Here is a 20,460-nt window from a genome sequence, read left to right on the forward strand (position 1 = left end):
ACCCCAGGACCGCCACCCAAGACTGTGACCCAGATTCAAGCATGGCAAAGCAAGAGAATCCTGCCTCAGTGCCAGCAAAGAGATTCCTGCAATTGTCCTCTGATCAGCTGCTTGGTCCCCCACCATCTGTGGACCTGGAGCTCTGGAAGCAGTCACCACTGCTGCCACTGCTGCTGCTGCTGCCGCAGCTACCACCCCCACCACCCCAGGGGTGGGGGCCTAACTGCACTCTTCTCTCACCCAGGTCCAACAGAGTTTCTCCAGTGACCTTTTACTTTCTCTTTGGTGTTTGTGGGTTGAGAAGTCTGGAAACTGCCACAGCTGCCAGTAATTCAATCCCCTGAGGTCTGCTCCGGTCAGTCTGTGCCGCTGGTCTGTGCTGGTGCAGGCCACCTGGGACTGTACTCTGCTCCAGCCTGGTAATACAGATCTTTCCTTTCAGCCTGCCAGGCGGACTTCAGCAAGAGATATATTTCACTCTGTCACTTTGTGGGTTCTATAGCTCTAAAATTTGTTTAGAGTCATTTCTTACAGGTGTTGAAGGTAAATGAGGGACAAGCTCAAGCAAGTTCCTGCTTTTACTCCGCCATCTTGGCTCCACTTCCCCCCTCCCCCATCACCTTCTAGGCCCCCCCCCCCCCTGGGTAGCTGCCTCTTCAGACCATTATTTTAGAAAAACTCCAGTTATGTTTTACTTCATGCCCTCCCTCTCCAGCCACCTTATCTACAGCATCTTCTCACCACCTTACCTACCCTCTTCAATATCCACTCCCAATTCTGGAACTACTAACCATGATTAAATAAATGATGCCATTGTTTGGGATAAGATAGCTCAATCTAATACCCACTCACCCATCCTAGTAACTTCTCCTGGACCAAAGTGCCCCTAATGTTTCCCTCATAAGAATACAAGCTCCCTCAAATAAAGAAGTGTGAATTTTTAACAACCATGTAAAAATGCCCCAAATCACTAATAATATGAGAAATGCAAATTAAAACAACTTTGAAGGTTTTACCTTACACCCAGAAAAAATGGCAAAGATGACCAAAGAACGATTTGTAACACTTGTGCATTGTTGGTGTAACTGTGAATTAACATAACCGTTCTGGAAAGCAGTTTGGAATTATACTCCAAAGATCCATGAATACCAAAATATTTATAGCAGCATTTTTGTGGTAGTAAAGAGCCAGAAACAAAGTAGATTCCCATTGACTAGGGAATAGCTAAATAAACTGTAACACACGACTGTAATGGAATATTACTGTGCTATAAGAAATACAGACTGAATACAAAGAAATAGACTTACATGAACTGATACAAAGTGAAGGAGGCAGAGCCAAGAAAATATACAAATAATATAAACAGAAAGAGCAACAACAAAACAACTGACAGGCAATGTTGGAAATATAGGGGGAAAAATAAAACCTGGCCCCAAAAGAAAGATTAAAGAATAGAACTCCCACCATTCCTTTGCAGATATGGGTCCAGATACTTATTCCAAAGTATGGAATAAGGCATATATCTTCAGATTTTTTTTCAATGTATTGTTTGGTTTCTTCCTGTTTTTTAAAAAGATTCTTTGTTATAAAGGATGGCTCTCAGGAAGGGACAGGAAGAGAGATACAGGAGAAAATTTAGGCAAAGTAAAAACAAAAAATACTAATACAATTTCTCCCTGTCCTTCGCCTCTTCCCTCTCCCATTTTCAATCTCCTCCTAAGTGGGCTCCATTCTTATCATCCCTATCCCCCTACCCTTGAGCAACTTCGGCAATATTCACAATCCCTAAATGGAAACCTTCATTCTTCTGGTCCCAAGGAATTTGCATCAAGATTGTATATATTCTTTCCTGCTCTACAACTATTGGTTCAATAGCAATGAGCATCAATTATCCTCATTTATCTATCCATAAGATATCTATGGTCTATGGCAAAAGATGGTCTAATTACAATAAAAATATCTGCGGAGGAATATTGTTTACAAAAAAAGCCACCTCTTTTCAAAACTCATTAATTCAGTATCTGTAAGAATAGAATTTAGAATGTATAGACATTATTTACGAATAAAAATTTTGCTAAACAAATGCAGCATAAACAAAATTCCATTATAAAACAAGCTTCTTATAGGAACTTTAACCAGATGCTCTGTTACATAAGCATATGCTGATTGTGTTTTCATGAAAGCAGGTCCAGCAAGCCAGCCTTGAACTTCACAACCAACTAGGTCAACAATAATAATAATAATAATGATAATGGCTCACATTTCTATAGCTTTTTACTGTTTATAAGCTGCTCTTTTCCTTACAATAACACTACGTGCTAGATGGTGTGACCTTAACCTCATTTTCTGACCATAATACAATAAAAATTACATTCACTAAAGGACCTTTGAAACACAGATTAAAACTTAATTGCAAACTAAATAACTAATCCTAAAGAATGAGAAGGTCAAAGAATAAATCACAGAAAAAGTCAATAATTCAATTAAAGAAAATGACAACAATAAGACAACATATCAAAATTTGTGGGATGCAGCCAAAGTAGTACTTGGGGAAACTTTGTACCTCTAAATGCTTATGTCATTAAAAGAGACAAAGAGCAGGTCACTGTAGAAAGCACATTTTAAAAAAACCTAGAAAAATGACAAATTTTAAACCTCCAATTAAACACCAAAATAGAAATCCTGAAAAACAATGGAAAGATTAATAAAACTGAAAGTAAAGAGAAATTCATTAAATAAATAAAACTAGGGGATGATTTTATTTAAAAAAAAATAAACCACTGGCTAAGAATCAATATCAAAAATGAAAAGGGTGAATTTACAACCAATGAAGATGAAATAAAAGCAATTACTAGGAGCTACTTCATCCAACAGTGTGCCAATAAAACTGACAATTTAAATTAAATAACTGAGTATCTACAAAAATATAAATTGCCTAGATTAACAGAAAACATAATTTTTTTTATTTTCAAAAATTTATTTATTTACTTTTAGTTTATAACATTCCATCCCAAAATCCCTTGAGTTCCAAATTTTCTCCCCCTCCCCTTCTTTCTCTCCTCTTCTCCCATTCCACCCCATGGCGGCATGCAATCAGATATAGGTTCTAAAAATACCTTCACATTAAACATTAGTCAAGTTGTAAAGAAGAATTATAACCAATTGAATGAAACAAGAAAGAAGAAACAAAACAAAAAAGAGAGAGAACAAGCAGAAAAAACAGAATATTTTTAAAACCCCATGTTAGAAAAAGAAATTGAACAAGTCATCAATGAGCTCCAAAAGAAAGACAAAAAACAGGACCAGATGGATTTATAAGCAAATTCTACCAAACATTTAAAGAACAATTAATTCAACACAAAATAAACTGTCTGAAAAAAATAGGTAATGAAGGAGTCCTACTAAATTCCTTCTATAATATGAATATGGTCTTGATACCTAAAACCAGGGAGAGCCAAAACAGAGAAAGAAAATTACAAACCGATTTCCCTAAGAAATACCGATGCAAAAATTCTAAATAAAAAGCTAGCAAGGAGATTGCAACAATGTACCACAAAGATCCCACAAGGTGACCTAGATAGATTTATACAAGTAATACAGGACTGGTTCAATATTAGGAAAATTATAAGCATAACTGATCATACCAGTGAAAAGTCATACGATTATTTCAATATACATGGGAAAAGGTTTTGACAAAATAGGGGCACCTAAATGGCGCAGTGAATACAGCACTGGTCCTTAAGTCAGGAGGACCTGAGTTCAGATCCAGCCTCAGACACTTGACACTTAACTTGGTTATGTGATTTCGGGCAAGTCATTTAACCCCAATTGCCCTGCCTTCCCCCCTCAAAAAAAAATTAGTATCTATCGAAAACCAAGAACAAGCATTATTCGTAATGTAGATAAATTAGAAGCCTTTCCAAATGATATGTTAGCATGAAGTTTAAAAACTCACAGGGATACAGATAGCCACAGTTCATAGTAAACACAAGGTAAAATTAAAGAATGTTACCATTAAGAGGGACCTTAGAGATTTGGTACAGTTCTTTTTATATAGCTTTACAGATAAGTAAGCTCAAACTTAAGAGTCTAGCTAAGTGTTTGCCTAATATCACACCACACATTAGGGGATAAGGTACCAGAACCTGGGTATCCTGAAATCTAATCCAATATTCTTTCCATTATATCATCACATGCTACTTCTTTTCCTATATGGTAGAATTTAGTCATTTTCTAAAAAAAATAAAATAAAATTCCTAAGTTTTGATTGCTTTTATTATACAAATGAGATGATACCTCTAGCTAACTACTGCAGCAAGCATTGTTGAGGGTTTGGGGAAAAGAAAGCAAAAATAATTAGCAAGACTGATGATGGTTAAAGAACGGGAATGATGGGTGAAGCATGGCTAGAACCAGGCCTCCATGTCACTTGCAGGCCATTTCCAAACCTCTTTATCTCCCCCACCTCTGTTGTTTGTCTCCATTAGAATATAACCTCCTTGAGGAAAAGGACTATCTTTTTTGCTTATCTTTGTATTATCCCCAGTGCTTAGCAGAGTTCCTGGCACACAGCAAGTGTTTAATAAATGATTTATCATTCATTCTTCTTGAACTATCCATTAATCGAAACCTTAGTCTTCTTGAGGTAAGGTTGGTTATTAGATACTTCCTTGAAGACATAGCCAAGGAGCCTAAATGCACCAACTGCATGATGATATGAGGATGTTTATAAACACCCACTTATGAGGGAGACCACCAAGGTCAATGATAATCTTTATCTAGATAACTCCCAGAGAGTTACATGTCCAACTCTAGTCTCTCTCTTGAGCTCCAGTGACATAACACCGACTGCATTTTGAACATATCCAACTGGATGTCCCATAAGCATTTCTAAGTCTACGTATCCAAAGGAGAACTTGTTATCTTTTCCTCCCCCTCAAAACCAACTTCTCCTCCTGTCACCTATTTCTGTTGAGCGAACACCATCCTTCCAATCAACTTAGGTTCATAACTTCAGTCATTTTTCTCTATTCTTCACTTTCCCTCCCCAAATATCAAGCCAGGTAGCAAGCCTTGGTTGTATACATGTCCTCTACTTTCCACTCACTCATCCTCCACCCTCACTCAGGCTCTCAACACTCATCCTTGGAATAATGCAAAAGCTTCCTAAATGACTTGCTGGCTGCAAGTACTTTATCCTTCCTAATCATCCTCAAAAAAGGTGTTAACATGACAGTCCTCAAGTAGAGTCCTTATCAATTTCTGTCCTTCCTTCCTCAAGAATAAAATTAAAACTACTATATTTGGCAATTAAAGCCCTTCCCAGTGAAACCAACCTATTTTACTACATCAGCTCATCTCCCATTCCTCCCCATCACGTGCTCTGTTCTCCATTTCTGATCTCTGTAACACTTCCACAGGTTGTCCCTGTTCTGGCAAAGCAGCTTCTTCTCATCTCCTCCTCTTATTGTCCCCATCTCCTTTAAAGGTATCATCAGTACTCTTTCCCATGGATGGCCCTGCACGACTTTCCTGCATGTTTGTGCCCTCCCCTCTTGGATCTACTTTGTATATATGGTGCCTACTTATCTGGGCATGTGTTGTTTCCCTATAGGACGTAAGCTCCTTGAGGATCTGGATAGCTTCAATGTTTGTCTTTGTAGCTCCAGCATCAACAATAAGATCTTTCACATAGTGTAGGTACTTTTAGAACTCTTGAATGAATTAAGTAAATTCTGCCTAAAGTTTCTCCCCAAAACATTATGCTTAGTTTTCTAAATGTTTTAGCTTCTCTCAGGATTTCCTACAGCCCTCTTTCTGAGGTTCCATTGTTGCCTAGTTCTGGAGTGGAGTTGGCTTTCTCTTCTTCCTAATTTCTCCTTTGCAGCCCAGTTGATTGAACAGTTTCCTAGGTTTGCATCCTAAGATACCACTGAAAGTCTCAGTATCTAGTCTCCTCCTTCTCCAGCACGCAGAACACGAGCCTGTTGTGCTACCATCGCCAGACAAGTTCTGTTGCTCCTTAGGAGGAGTGGCAGCAAAAAGCAAGGTGAGAAGAAGAGGGTAAAAGACTAACCTAACGAAGAGTTTGCTGAAGCAGGAAGGTCAGTGTTGTGAACACCCAACAGGGTTTTATATATGGAAGGGAAGGAACTCTTTCATGTTTACACTCCCCAGATGCCTAACACAGTGCTAAGAAAAAGGATGTGCTATTCCTTTGCTCCTGGGGTTAATTCTTCACTGTCACCATCTCCTTTGAAAAAACTTGGACCAAACATTTGTCATTCTTTCTATAATAACACTTTCAAATTCTTTGAACAATAAAAATTCCAAAATAAATTACTTACATTTTTTAAGTTTTGCCTTCTATTAATGGAAGATCATTTGGAAAGGTATCTTTTACAAAACAGAGGGGATCTTCTGAAGTCCATTCAGTTAAGATGAATACTACACATAATTAATAATGCTCACTGACTCGTCTCACATTCTTCCCAGAACTTAAAGCTATGAGGACTCTACCTCTGATTCACAATGCAGTGTGGCATTGAGAAGACAGCAATGGGCTTTAAGTGGGGAGAAAGCTAGGTTCAATTCTTGCTATCTGGCAGTGGTTATCAGCACCACCAATACACCCTGAATTCAGAGACCATCATTCCCATGGAAAGAATATTTTAAACTTTAGGTAGAGATTCTGACTGATTTAGACTGTTCACAGGGTTGGGGATTGGGGGACTGAAAGGGAAGACATTTCTCAAGAGTGTCCCTCAATTTCCCACTCTTGGCTGTTTATAAAAAGCTGCAACAGACATTTCACATGAAAACAGTCCCTCCATCTTTCAAATTACCATATTGTGTGTATACATAATGGCAGAGTATACTAGTGGTGCAATCAGCTCCCATGGTTTCAATTATCATCTCTATAACTCTCAGATCTCCATATCCAGTCTTAACCTCTTTCCCAACCTCCAACTGCCTACTAAATATCTTAAAAATTTTCATGTCTGAAAACGGAACTCATTAGCTTTGCCCTCAAACTCTCTCCTCTTCCTAACTCCCTATTACTGTCAAGGACGCCATCATCCTCTCAGACACCTCAGGCTCTCAGCCTAGGGACCATCCTCTACATCTCACTCTCGTCCTCTACACTCAATCAGTGGCCAAGTCCTTTCCTTTCTACCTTCATAACAGCTCTCACACATTCCCCTTACTCCTCTTACACTACAACCACCCTGGCATAGGCCCTTAGGATCTTATACCTGGATCCTGCAGTAGCCTGCTGGTTGGTCTCCTTGCCTCAAGTCTCTCCCCAAAACCAATCCACCCCCCTACTCAGCTGTCAAACCAACCTTCCTAACATGCAGGTCTGACTATATCACTACCTTATGTAATAAACTCCAATGGCTCCCTATTACCTCAAATGTACAGAATGCTCTATTTGGCTTTTAAAGCCCTTCATAAGCTGGTCTCCTCCTACACCTTTCTAGTCTTCTTACACTTCACTCCCCTCCAAATGTTCTAAGATCCAATAACAAGGATGTCTTTGCTGTTCCTCTCATACAACACTCCATCTCTTGACTCAAAGCATTTTCACTGACTGTACTTTGTGCCTGAGATTCTCTCCCTCCTCATCTTTACCTCCTCATCTCCTGGTTCCCTTCAAGATTTAACTACAATCCTACCTAATGCAAGGAGCCTTTCTCTGTCCTCCTTTCCTCTGAGACTAGCTCTAATTTATCCCAAATATAACTTATTTGTGCATAGTTATCTGCAGCTTGTCTCCCCCATTAGACTGAGCTCTTTGATAGCAAGGACTGCTTTTTTTGTCCTTCTGTGTTCCCCCAGTCTTAGCAGAACGTCCAGCATATAGTTTTGTTGTTCAGTCTTGTCAGTTGTATCCAGACTCTTTGTGACCCCATTTGGGGTTTTCTTGGCAGAGATACTGGAGTGATTTGCCATTTCCTTCTCCTGTTCATTTTACAGATGAGGAAACTGAGGAAAACAGGGTGAAGTGACTTGCCCAGGGTCACACAGCTAGTAAGTGTCTAAGGTCAGATCTGAACTCATGAAGATGAGTCTTCCTGACTCCAGGCCCAGTGCTCCATCTACTCTGCCATCTAGTTGCTCCAGCATGAATTCCAGCTAAATAAATGAATGATAAGAGACCTCAGAATTTTAAGACTGGAGTTGAAAGAAGCCTTAGAAATCATTTCCAAGCCCACACATTATGGAGTTGTAAAGTCTAAGACCAACCAAGTAGTAAGCAGCGGAGGCACCACTAGAAAGCAGGGTCTCTGATTCTTGGACCAAAATTCTTCCTGTGGCACCCCACAAGCTTAATCATTAAACAGGTTAGCAAACCAACAATGCAGAAAGTCAAATTGTGCAAAAGGGAGTTTCCCACAGCTAGGAACAAATAGGACTAAGAAGCCTAAGCCTAACTAGACCTCAGGAAGTCTGGGATTTAAATGATTCTGAGGACGAAGCAGATACTTGCTTCTTCCTTCCCTCTCTCCTGAAAAGTATAATCAGCCCCAGCTGGTAATGTATGTGGGCAACAGGGGGAAGGAATCCATGTGCTATGGCTCCTGCACCTCAATCAGACTGAGCACAGGCGGTGGGGAATGCAACTGTTTATTTGGAATGGCTGTGCCCCTCCTCTGCATGGGTTCAAGCGGTCAGATGTGTCTAAGCCCATTAGCAAAATCTGACGGGGATGTCACTTTGTTTGGGGAGAGGGCTCCTCCAGTTTAAAAGCAGCTGTTCTGCAATGTCCCCAGATGCCCAGTGGGCACTGGTTGTCAATCTCTTTTACCAAAGGTTGGGGGGGTGAAGTGAGGTCAGGAGGAGTTATGAACCCTGCCATGTTGTGAAATGCGCTTCCTCCACCACTCTGAAGCCCAAGAAAGATGGAACTTGTCATGTGCTCAGCAGCACAAAGGGCTTACCCCCCCTGGGGGGCTGCTTGGGAGGCACCATCTTTCTATTCCTGTCAGGAGAGAGGGGAAAATTCAAATGCTGCTTTGCCCAGATTAATATGTTTTGGCAAAAGGATTCCAAGTTAGTGATGATGACTGAAAGGCTCATAATACTGCTAAAATGTTACAACACCATCCATCTCACACTTATGCACTACTTCCCATTCCCCAAACTATGTTCCCCCAACAGCCCTGCAAGAGCTGCCAGCACAAGGATTATTATGTCATTTTGTAAAGGAACTGAGACTGAGAAAGGTGAACCCGCTCACCTGTGGCTAAACACCTGCTACATGGCACAGCCAGGCGTCTAGCCTGGGCCTTCTGACACCCAGTGGTGCTTTCTTTATGACACTGCCCTGCTCCTCTAGATAATGACCTAAACCTTAAGTAGTCTCAGAGCTTTGTGCACCAAATTTTGGATAAAGAATCAGAAAGACCCCTTACTCCGCCATTAATGCTAGGTCACCAACTCCACTCACCCACTTGGTGCCTCAGTTATTCTTCCTGCCATCTTTAATTTTGATTAAACCAGGGGTGGGGAACCTGGGGCCTTAGGTTCACCTGTGGCCGTCTAGGTCTTTGAGTGTAGACCTTTGATTGAATCCAGACTTCACTGTGAGAGAACAAATCTGTAAAGTTTGGATTCAGTGAAAGGGCTGCACTCGAGGACCTAGAGGGCCACAGTTTCCCCACCCTTGGCTTAAACCACAGACAGTAACTTACAGGCTGTCAGGGAACCTGTCTCAAAGCGCTCTAATCTCTTCACAGACAATCACCATAAGGAGTAATGGTTATCAATAAACCAAACCACAAGACACTTTCTGCCCAAACATCTCTTGAAACCCACTGGGATAGTTCAGTTACATGAGAATCAAGATCAAAATCCAGGGCCTGCCCTTGACCAGAAGGAGCATGGAGGCAGAACACAAAGTCCACCAGAAAGCCTCTGCTTCCCATGGCCCTGAAGAAGCCCTTGGTTCACACATGTCTCTGCTCAGAAAAGATCTTACCATTCTAAACTTCATTTAAACATATTCATGCAATAGTCACAGGCTCACATCTGGGGAAGTGAGAACCAATATTCTATTTTATTTCTTTTGCTCCTTATCCCATGGCTTTTCCCCTTCTTGTGTCACTAGAATTGGGGCTCAGAGGACTAGAACACTGAGTAGGGCTAAGAGGAAGGGAAATTCCACAGGATTCTGGGGCTACAAGGGCTATTACACACTATCTAGTCCAGGATCTACACTGAGGCACAAGATCATTAACGGGTGAATTGCTCCAAGTCATACAACCAGTTAGTGGCAAAACTGAGACGAGAACCAAGGCCTTCTGATTCTAACACACTGTTTTTCCCATTACATTGTCCTGCCTCTTTCACCAAATTAACTGAAATGAACTCACAAATACAACCTAGATCAGTAACACATGAAGACGTTGAAGCTGAATCATTTCATTTTCTTGGTATTTCAATACACCTCCCTTATTAACCAAGCTGGGACAACTTCAATAACTGGGGTGTCTGCAGTACTAAGCTATTCATCCTCTTCATTCCACCCAAATTTCATTATAAAAGACAGTTTATAATACAGTGGAAAACAAAACTGAACACTCTTTTTGTAAAATGAGTTATGGAAATAAGGGGTCATTCAGTAACCAATGGTACCTGGAAAACACTTGCTGCCCCCATTGGCAATGAGTAAAAAGGTTGACGGGAATGGGTAGAAAGTAGGAGGGAGGGAGCACAGAGGCAGGCCTGGAAGAGGCCTGATCAACTCAGGGGGCAAGTCGTGCCACCAACCACAAGGGCCACTACCAGGCCTATCACCAAAGGGATGGGACAGGAAAGAGCAAGGTAAGAACCAAATGCAGGGGCCCCTGTCCAGGACAGCAAATACTCCTGGGACTACCACTCCATAGCCCAGAAATTGGAAAAAAAAAAAAAAAAATGATACCACATAGTGTGTTGTACTATCACAAAACCCCTTTGTAAGCCCCCCCCCCCCCCCCCCCCCCCCCCCCCGAAAAAAAAAAAAAAAAAACATAGTAACTATTACCCCAGGGCAAAACACTCTACAGTAAAGGCTTGGGATCCCTAGAGGAAGGGCATGGCTAGGGCCCTGCCTCAAAAAGGATAGAAAGCAGACTACAAAGAGTATGGAGGCCTACTATCCTCAGAGGGAAGAACCAAACTCAGAGGGAGACAATGTGGACTCCACACCCACAGCTGAAACATCAACAGGGAATGGGTCCCAAGCACAGAAAGCTCTCCTAGATGAGATCAAAAAGAACTTTGAAAACCAAATGAGAGAGATAGAAGACAAAATGAATAATTCTCTCAAAACCAAAATTGCAGAATTAGAAAAACATTATACTGAAAACAGCTCCCTAAAAAGAAAAGTGTATGATATGGAAAAGGAACTCCAAAAACTAACCAAGGAAAATGATTGGCTAAAAACCAGAATCAACCAAATTGAAACAAATAACTATGAGGAACCAAGAATTAGTCAAACAAACTAACAAGAATGAAAAATTAGAAAAAGAGGTAAAACATCTCAATGGAAAAATAACTGATCTAGAAAACAAATCCGGGAGAGATAACCTGAGAATCATAGGCCTACCAGAAAATCATGATGAAAAAATGAGCCTGGACAACATTCTCCAAGAGCTCATTAAAGAAAACTGCCCTGAGATACTAGAACCTGTGGGTAAAAAAGAAATCGAGAGAATCCATTGGACCTGTCCTGAAAGAGATCCCAAACTGAAAAGTCCTCGAAATGTTGTGGCCAAACTCCAGAACTACCAGGTAAAAGAGAAAATACTTCAAGTGGCCAGAAAGAAACAAAGACCGTCCTGATGAAAAAGTCAGAGCTCAATGGAAAATTCAACCTCCAATTATGAGATGCAACAGTGACATAGAAAGGCAAACAAGGAAAACACACACACACACACACACACACCAATAAAGAAGAAATCAAAACAATAATTAGGAATTATTCTTCCCAATTGTTGTAGCAGCAAGCATCCCAGCGTCCCCTAGGGTGGGCTGCCAGCACAGGGTCTTGGATCTGCTTTGATAAAGGAAAGCAATTCAAAATGGGTTAACAAGTTTATTTAATCAGTCAAATATGTATCATTTACCTAGTTCCGGGGAAAAAGGTCAGCACCCCGAACTTCAGAGTATACAGACAGAATTATCAAGACAGAGAAACAGATCAAGTAGACAGATTTCCAAATTGTCCAACCATTACATCCATACCAAATCAACATCTAGGTTTTTCAAAGCCAGGGGGCTCTGGACAACGGCTTTCCATAGTTTCATCTGATCAAATCACAGAACACTTCTCAAAGTGAACCCCAAAACAACATCTCACATCAGGGATTATATAGCCTTCTCCTGGCTCAGAGAATGTAACAACCTTCTGGACCCACAGGCCAATCAAAAAGTATCTACTGAAAATCAAGCCTCCCACCCCAGGCTCCAGGTGCACTTTAGCCTAGGGGGCAGGGAAGATCTTAAAAATTTATATTCCCATTACAATTGTATGCACATAGATTTGACAATCTTAGGGAAATGGATGAATATTTACAAAAATACAAGTTGCCCAGATTAACTGAAGAGGAAGTAAATTACTTAAATAATCCCATCTCAGAAAAAGAAAATGAACAAGCCATCAGTCAACTCCCTAGGAAAAAATCTCCAGGGCCAGATAGATTTACTAGTGAATTCTATCAAACATTTAAAGAAAAACTGATTCCAATACTCTACAAACTATTTGGGAAAATTAGTGAAGAAAGAGTCCTACCAAATTCTTTTTATGACACAAATATGGTACTGATACCTAAATTAGGAAGAGATAAAAGAGAAAGAAAATTATAGACCAATCTCCCTCATGAATATAGATGCAAAAATTTTAAATAAAATATTAGCAAAAAGACTACAGCAACTTACCTCAAGAATAATAAACTTTGATCAGATAGGATTTATTCCAGGAATGCAAGGATGGTTTAATATTAGGAAAACCATCAGTATAATTGATCATATCAACAATAAAACTAGCAGAAACCATGATTATTTCAATAGATCCAGAAAAAGCTTTTGACAAAATACAACATCCATTCCTATTAAAAACATTAGAAAGTATAGGAATAAATGGAGCCTTCCTTAAAATAATAGGTAGCATCTATTTAAAACCATCAGCAAATATTATATGTAATGGGAATAAGCTAGAAGCATTTCCAATAAGATGAGGCGTGAAAGAAGGATGTCCACTATCACCCCTCTTATTCAATCTGGTACTAGAAATGTTAGCAGTAGCAATTAGAGAAGAAAAAGAAATCAAAGGAATCAAATTAGGCAAAGAAGAGACCAAGGTATCACTCTTTGCAGAAGATATGATGATATACTTAGAGAATCCTAGAGAATCAAGTACAAAACTACTTGAGACAATAAATAAATTTGGCAAAGTTGAAGGATATAAAATAAACCCACATAAATCCTTGGCATTCCTATATATTTCCAACGAAATTCAACAGGAAGAGATAGAAAGAGAAATCCCATTTAAAGTTATTGTAGATATTATAAAATATTTGGGAATCTACCTGCCAAAACAAACCCAGGACCTATATGATCACAACTACAAAATCACACAAATAAAGTCAGATCTAACTAATTGGAAAGACATCAATTGCTCATGGCTGGGTCGAGCTAATATAATAAAAACGACAATTTTACCTAAATTAAATTATATATTTAGTGCCATACCAATCAATCTACCAAAAAACTACTTTATAGAGCTAGAAAAAATAATAACAAAATTCATTTGGAAGAATAAACAGTCCAGAATACCAAGGGAACTAATGAAAAGAAACGCTAGGGAAGGTGGACTAGCTATACCAGATTTCAATCTGTATTATAAAGCAACAGTCATCAAAACTGCTTGGTACTGGCTGAGGAATAGAGGAGTGGATCAATGGAATAGATTAGGCACATGAGATTCAGCAGTCAATGACTATAGCAATCTATTGTTTGATAAACCCAAAGACCCCAGTTTTGGGGATAAGCATTCACTATTTGACAAAAACTGCTGGGAAAACTGGAATATAGTATGGCAGAAACTGGGCATAGAACATTACCTAACACACCATATACCAAAACCAAGTCTAAATGGGTGCATGATCTAGGTATAAAGGTTGATACTGTAAGCAATCTCGGAAAACAAGTAATAGTTTACCTGTCAGATTTGTGGAGAGGGAAAGACTTTATGACTAAACAAGAATTAGCATTATAAAATGCAAAATGGATAATTTTGATTACATTAAATTGAAAAGCTTCTGTACAAGCAAAGCCAATGTAACCAAGACTAAGAGGGAGGTGGGAAATTGGGAAAGAATTTTCACAACCTATGTCACTGATAAAGGACTCATTTCTAAAATATACAGAGAATTGAGCCAAATCTGTAAGAATACAAGTCATTCCCCAACTGATAAATGGTCAAAGGATATGAACAGGCAGTTTTCAGAGAAATTAAAGATATCTATAAGCACATGAAGAAATGCTCTAAATCACTATTGATTAGAGAAATGCAAATCAAAACAACTCTGAGGTACCACATCTCACCAGTCAGATTGGCTAAGATGACAAAACAGGAAAATGACAAATGCTAGAGAGGATGTGGACAAATTGGAACACTAATGCATTGCTGGTGGAGTTGTGAACTGATCCAACCATTCTGGAAAGCAATCTGGAATTATGCTCAAACAGCTATAAATAATTTCATGCCCTTTGACCCAGCAATACCACTTCTAGGACTGTATCCCAAAGAGATCATAGCAGTGGGAAAAAGACCCATATGTACAAAAATATTTACAGCAGCTCTTTTTGTGGTAGCAAAGAATTGGAAATTAAGGGGGTGCCCATCAACTGGGGAATGGCTGAACACATTGTGATATATGCATGTTATGGAATACTATTGTGCAATAAGAAATAAGGAGCATATGGACTTCATATTTACCTGGAGAGGCTTAAAAGAACTGATGCTGAGTGAGAGGAGTAGAGCCAGGAGGAATTTGTACACAATTACAGACACAATGTATGTGTGACGACCAACTCTGATAAACTGGACTCTTCTCAGCAATCCAGAGTCATAAGTGTAGCAGCAAGCACCCCGGCGTCCGTAGGGTGGCTGCTCACACAGGTTCTTGGATCTGCTTTGATAAAGGAAAGCAACTCAAAATGGGTTAACAAGCTTACTTTAATCAGTCAAATATGTATCTTTATCTAGTTCAGGGGAAAGAGGTCAGCACCCCAAACTTCAGAATATAGAGACAGAATTATCAAGTCAGAGAAACAGATCAAGTAGACAGATTTCAAACTGTCCAACCATTACATCCATACCAAATCAACATCTGGGTTTCAACATCTGGGTTTTTCAAAGCGGGGGGACCCTCCGGACAACGGCTTCCCAGAACCCATATCAAATCACAGAACACTTCTCAAAGTGAGCCCCCAAAACAAAGCTACACATCAGGGCTTATATAGCCTTCTCCTGGCTCAGAGAATGTAACAACCTTATTGACTCACTGGCCAATCAAGAAGTATCTACTGAAAAACAAGCCTCCCACCCCAGGCTCCAGGTCCACTTTAGCCTAGGGGCAGGGAAGATCTTTAAAATTTACATTCCCATTACAATAAGTCAACCCCAAAAGACTCATGATGGAGAGAGATGTTTACATCCAGAGAAAGAACTGTGATTGAACCCAGATTGAAGCAAACTACCAGTCCTTTTTCGTCTTCTTGTTTGGTTGTTTCCTGTTTCCCATTCTTCATTCTATCTGTTACAGTCCTTCTTTATAACCTGACTAATGCCTAATGTGAAAGTATTTGGAGATACTATACTTGATTGTATGCTGCCATGGGGGGGGGGGGGGGGGCGGGGAGAGAAAATTTGAAACTCAAGGAGTTGTAGTAATGAATCTTGTAAACTAAAAGTAAACAAATTAATTAAAAAAAAAAAAAGAAGGTAGGAGGGAACCTCTGGAGTCCCTTCCAACCTAAGAGTCTGTGAGTCTAAGAACTATGGTGTCCTACAGGATCATGACTCCTCTATTCTGCCAGGAGTATTGGCTCCTCTTAAAGACAGTACATCGGCACATGGCATCCCTTTTGCTTTTGGGCCAGAGGGGGAGATGGGGGCTGTGTAAAGAAACAAAACTGGACAAAGACAATAACTAACTTAGCACAGACCTTAGTGATATAACCCGCTAAGTCCTGACATTTCTCAGGAGCAGAGCATTAATGACTGCTTGTATTCTTTTAGACTGTCATTATTCATTCATTGACAAAAGCAAGCTATTACTGTTATATCTGTTGAATAACAACTAGGCAGCACCTACGTCATAGGGTTGTTGTGAGGACCAAATGAGATAATGTTTGTAAAGTGCATAGCACAGAGCCTGGAATACAAATACTTCTTCCCTTTCCCTACATGCAAAAATTCTGTGCAAGGAGCCATAAAGAAATTATGACCCTCATGGAAATTATCATCTAATAGGGAAGACAATTCACACACACACACAACAACTTTTAATACAAAGTGTGACCTCAAAGTGCAAAGAGGGGGTACAAGCTATTACTGGAGTTTAGGAGAGGGAAAAATCACTTCCACTAGTGCCACACACCATTTATCACATATGGCATGAATACCATCACTGTGGCTTCCCCAACACTAGGGAAGGAGGCAAATTCCAAAGCCTCCTCAGGGATACAGGCCACTGAACAAGTGAGATTTTTCTAATGGTCCAGCTAAACTGAGTATCTTGGTAATGTTCAGGGTTTGTTTTCATATTTTTGTCACTTTTATGAAAAGAACCTGCATTTCAGTTGTGTATGGGATGGTGTGCAGGCAAGGCAGAAGAAAAGAGAAGCCCATGGTCTCTACCAATCGAATAATTCTATTTGGAACGGGTAAGGACTTACTGACAGAGATAAAGTGAGAAGGAAGAACTTACCCAAAGCATGCATGCTGAAAGGACAGAAGAAAGTGGGACAGCAGCTCAGACAGCTAGGCTGCCTTGCTTTTTGTGGTCCTGTTACTGCTTAGGTGGGAGCAACACAAAATGAGACCTGTGGGAGTCGGTGACTAAATGGGCAACATGAGACAGAGAAGGAATCTGCTCTTCCGACGAAGCTCTTTCTTGGGGAAAAAAGGGAGGAAGAAGAAAAGACTGACCTTCAGGGCAGGAATCTCCACACTGTCACCAAGGTTGACTGAGCCTGAAAGGATTGTCCCTGTCATCACCGTGCCTTGACCTTTAATGGAGAAACAGTGGTCCACAGCCATGAGGAAAGGTCCTGAAGGATCTCTGGTCGGGATGGAAGCCTGTGACTTCAGGATCTAGAAAACAGACAAGGACATTACTACCCTGTAATTAAATATCCCCCAAAATATGGAGGCCAGAAGAGGATGATAAATCAAAAACGTGCCTCATGAGTCATTCCCGCTAAGGAGAAGCCTGGAGGTGATGGGAAAGGACTAGAAGAAGCTATCCACAGAATCTATGACCTGGAGTTTCCAGGTGCTTCTTGAACATTTCTACAAATCTACCCCAAAGTAAGGGCCTGCTCTTCAGTGTACACTCAGATGTTTCCCAGTTTAAGCCCTGTGCTTGTCATTTTTTTCCTTTTCTTTCCAACTCCCTCTGTTTATGTTGGGGTGATTGCAGACTGAACAGCTCAACGTTCTGTATGCTGTGTATGGCACTTGGGACGCTGTCAATGCTAATTACCAACAAATAAACAATAGCATATTTATTATTCCTTTTATTCTGTGACTTTCTGATTTCAGGAGGGAATAAGTTGTCAAAAAAGAATTTTGCAAAGCAATGTTCCAAAGTCTAAGTCTTATGATAACAATTCTTTTGGAAAAAGACTTCAGAATTCAAAACAGGCTTTGGCCCAAGATTTATGTAGAAATTTCTTGGAGGAATATACTAATATCTTTCATAGCAGCATTTTTGTGGATCCTTTCTTCACAAAAACAACAACTGTCTCATGCTCCCAGACGAGTGCTCTCTGGGACTAATAAAAAGTAACAAAAGCCTTACACATAAAATGTTTGTTTTGCTAAGTCAGCAAGATCAGCAAACTCTAAATCATTAGGAACTGTGGCACTGTACTGGGCCAGAGCAGGGGGTCATTTGCTTCAAGAAACCCAGGTAGAAGCCTTAGGACAAGGCTCTTGTGAACAGAGACTCTGAAGAGACTATAACTGCCAGACAAGTCTCAGCTGTCTGTTACATGAGTTGGGTCCACTTCCATTGTTAGGCTCCAACATTACAGTTCCCTCCAGCTAACATCATTAAGCATGGAGGCAGACATGCCCAAAGTCTCAGAGTCTTAGTCAAAGAGCCCGAGGGAGACAGAACCTTCAGACCAAGCTCCATTGTGCTGCTTAGAATGTGGCTGAAGGGACAGTCAAAGAAATTATCATGATTATTATCATTTTGTTGCGCTGTTAACTCACAGAATGTTTTATAACTGATAAAGCCCTTTCAAATTCATTCTCTCATCCAGTATTCATGTAACTCCAACAACACAAATATTATTGTCCCCACTCTACAAGTAAGAAACCTGAGGCTCAGAGATGTCACTCAGCTTGCCCAAAGTCATGCAACTGGTAAGCAATACTAACGTCAGGGACACATACTTGTTTAGCATCATTCTTATTTTCTCTCTAGACCTTTCCTTGTTCTTTGTTACTCCTCTCTCTTCTTTCTCCCTCTGATTCCCCCCCTTTTTTTCTAATTCCTTGGTGTTTTGCTAAATTCCACAAGAAGTATTTGCCTCAAAAAGGAAGAGAAAGAGATGGGCTCCTGAGAAGTCATAAACATCACGAGTCAAGCAAGCAAAAGAAGAGGGAAGGGTCAGGGAATGGGCCAAGGAGTGAGAAGCAGTAAATAACCTCCACCCTGCAGGAGCCCTCAGAAGCTTGGCTTCTCCTCCTTGTTTCCCAAACAAGTCAGAGCAGCACACAAAGAAGGTGAGTTGAAGAAAAAGCATTAAAGAAAAAACTAGGAAGACTGCTGTCTAACTCTTTCCTAAAAGTATAACCCACCTTCAGTCCAACTGTCAGCAGCATCTCAAAGGAAATTTAGAGGCAGAGAAATAAGAGACATTAGAAAAATGCAGTACATTAATGCCCTGCTGTGCCCTCTCAATAAGATGAAAATGGAAGAAGGAGCACTCTCCTGCACCCCCTTAGCTAGAAAAGGACACTGTCTGAAGAGTTTAAACAATTCATAAACACTGGCTGTAAAATCCCCTCGGACTCCTGCAGCTGAAAACTGAGACCTGCCACCACCGACGACCGCCTGGTTTGTTATTGTAGGAGGGCTCCTGAGTCCTGGATGGGATGCCCTGTTCTGTTATCCCAGGCCTGCTGGCTTATTATTTCTGGGTAGTTCTCAGCAGTTGGTGGATGCGGGATCAGGAGCTCGGAGGCAGCCACAATGACCTAATCCCAACAGGGAGTTTAGCATCAGCGAGCTACTCATGCTGCTTTGTTATTGTAGGCTGCTCCTGAACACTGAAGTAGAAGTAGATTTTGTTGTCATGATTTGGGGATGTTGTAAGGGTGGTGTTTGAGTTATTCTTCAGAAGTTTAAAAACAGGTAAGGAAAAAGGTCTGTTTTAAAGCTGCAGTTAGAATGAGGTTTAGAATGAAGTGCTAATCATGTGAACTCATGGAGCTTAGTGCTATGACGGGAAATCCTAAAAGAATGAGCAATGAATGAATGGCAACATTTTTGCTGAATATACCTCAATTAATTCAGAAATACCCTGTGGAGTCTCAGTTTCTGGGGCCTCTGGTCCACCAGGCTTGGCTGCAACAGGAATAACGGGTGAACCTCGGAACCTGGAAGAGAAAAACACTAGTCTAGAATGAAGATCCATGAAGGTCCATCAGAATCCTAAATATATTGCACATTTCTCTTGAGACTGACTTCAAATTCACAATGTTTTACTCAACTGCTGATTAACAGACAGATCAATTCTCAGGTTTCAATTTTGATTAAGTCTATCAGATATCCTTTCCTTTTTTTTTTTTTTTTTTGCTTTTTGGAGGGCAGTTGGGATTAAGTGACTTGTCCAAGGTTACACGGCTAGTTTTTTTGTGTGGGTGTTAAGTGTCTGAGGCCGGAACTGAACTTGGGTCTTCCTGACTCTGGGGCTGGAGCTTTATTCACTGTGCCACCTAGCAGCCCCCAATCCTTCCCTTTTCTACTCTTAGTCTCCTGTCAAGATGATTCGGGAAGCTAGAAAGAGTTCCTTGATCTTGCAGGAGAAGATTTTTGGAATATTTACTCTTAGCCCTAGTACTTCTTTCTTTAAGGCTCTACTTCACCTTCACCTTCAGCACCATCACCACCACCACCATCATCATCATCATCATCATCATCATCATCATCATCATCATCATCATCA

The 20,460-nt window shown here is 40.4% G+C and overlaps 1 protein-coding gene across 1 annotated transcript in view; it reads right to left on the minus strand.

Moving 5' to 3' along the window:
• Positions 1–20,460, minus strand: part of EEFSEC (eukaryotic elongation factor, selenocysteine-tRNA specific) — a 332,250-nt gene that overhangs the window by 201,312 nt on the left and 110,478 nt on the right. Inside the window, exons 3-4 of the mRNA XM_069083816.1 lie at positions 19,795–19,891; positions 17,207–17,371 (exon numbers count right to left, since the gene is read on the minus strand). Coding sequence (XP_068939917.1) covers positions 17,207–17,371; positions 19,795–19,891 — 262 coding nt within the window. The remainder of the gene's footprint in view (positions 1–17,206; positions 17,372–19,794; positions 19,892–20,460) is intronic.

Source organism: Petaurus breviceps, unplaced genomic scaffold (genome assembly GCF_028583685.1).
Source record: "Petaurus breviceps papuanus isolate PSGF00001 unplaced genomic scaffold, PetGlider_PUasm1.0 174, whole genome shotgun sequence".
Lineage (NCBI taxonomy): Eukaryota > Metazoa > Chordata > Mammalia > Diprotodontia > Petauridae > Petaurus > Petaurus breviceps.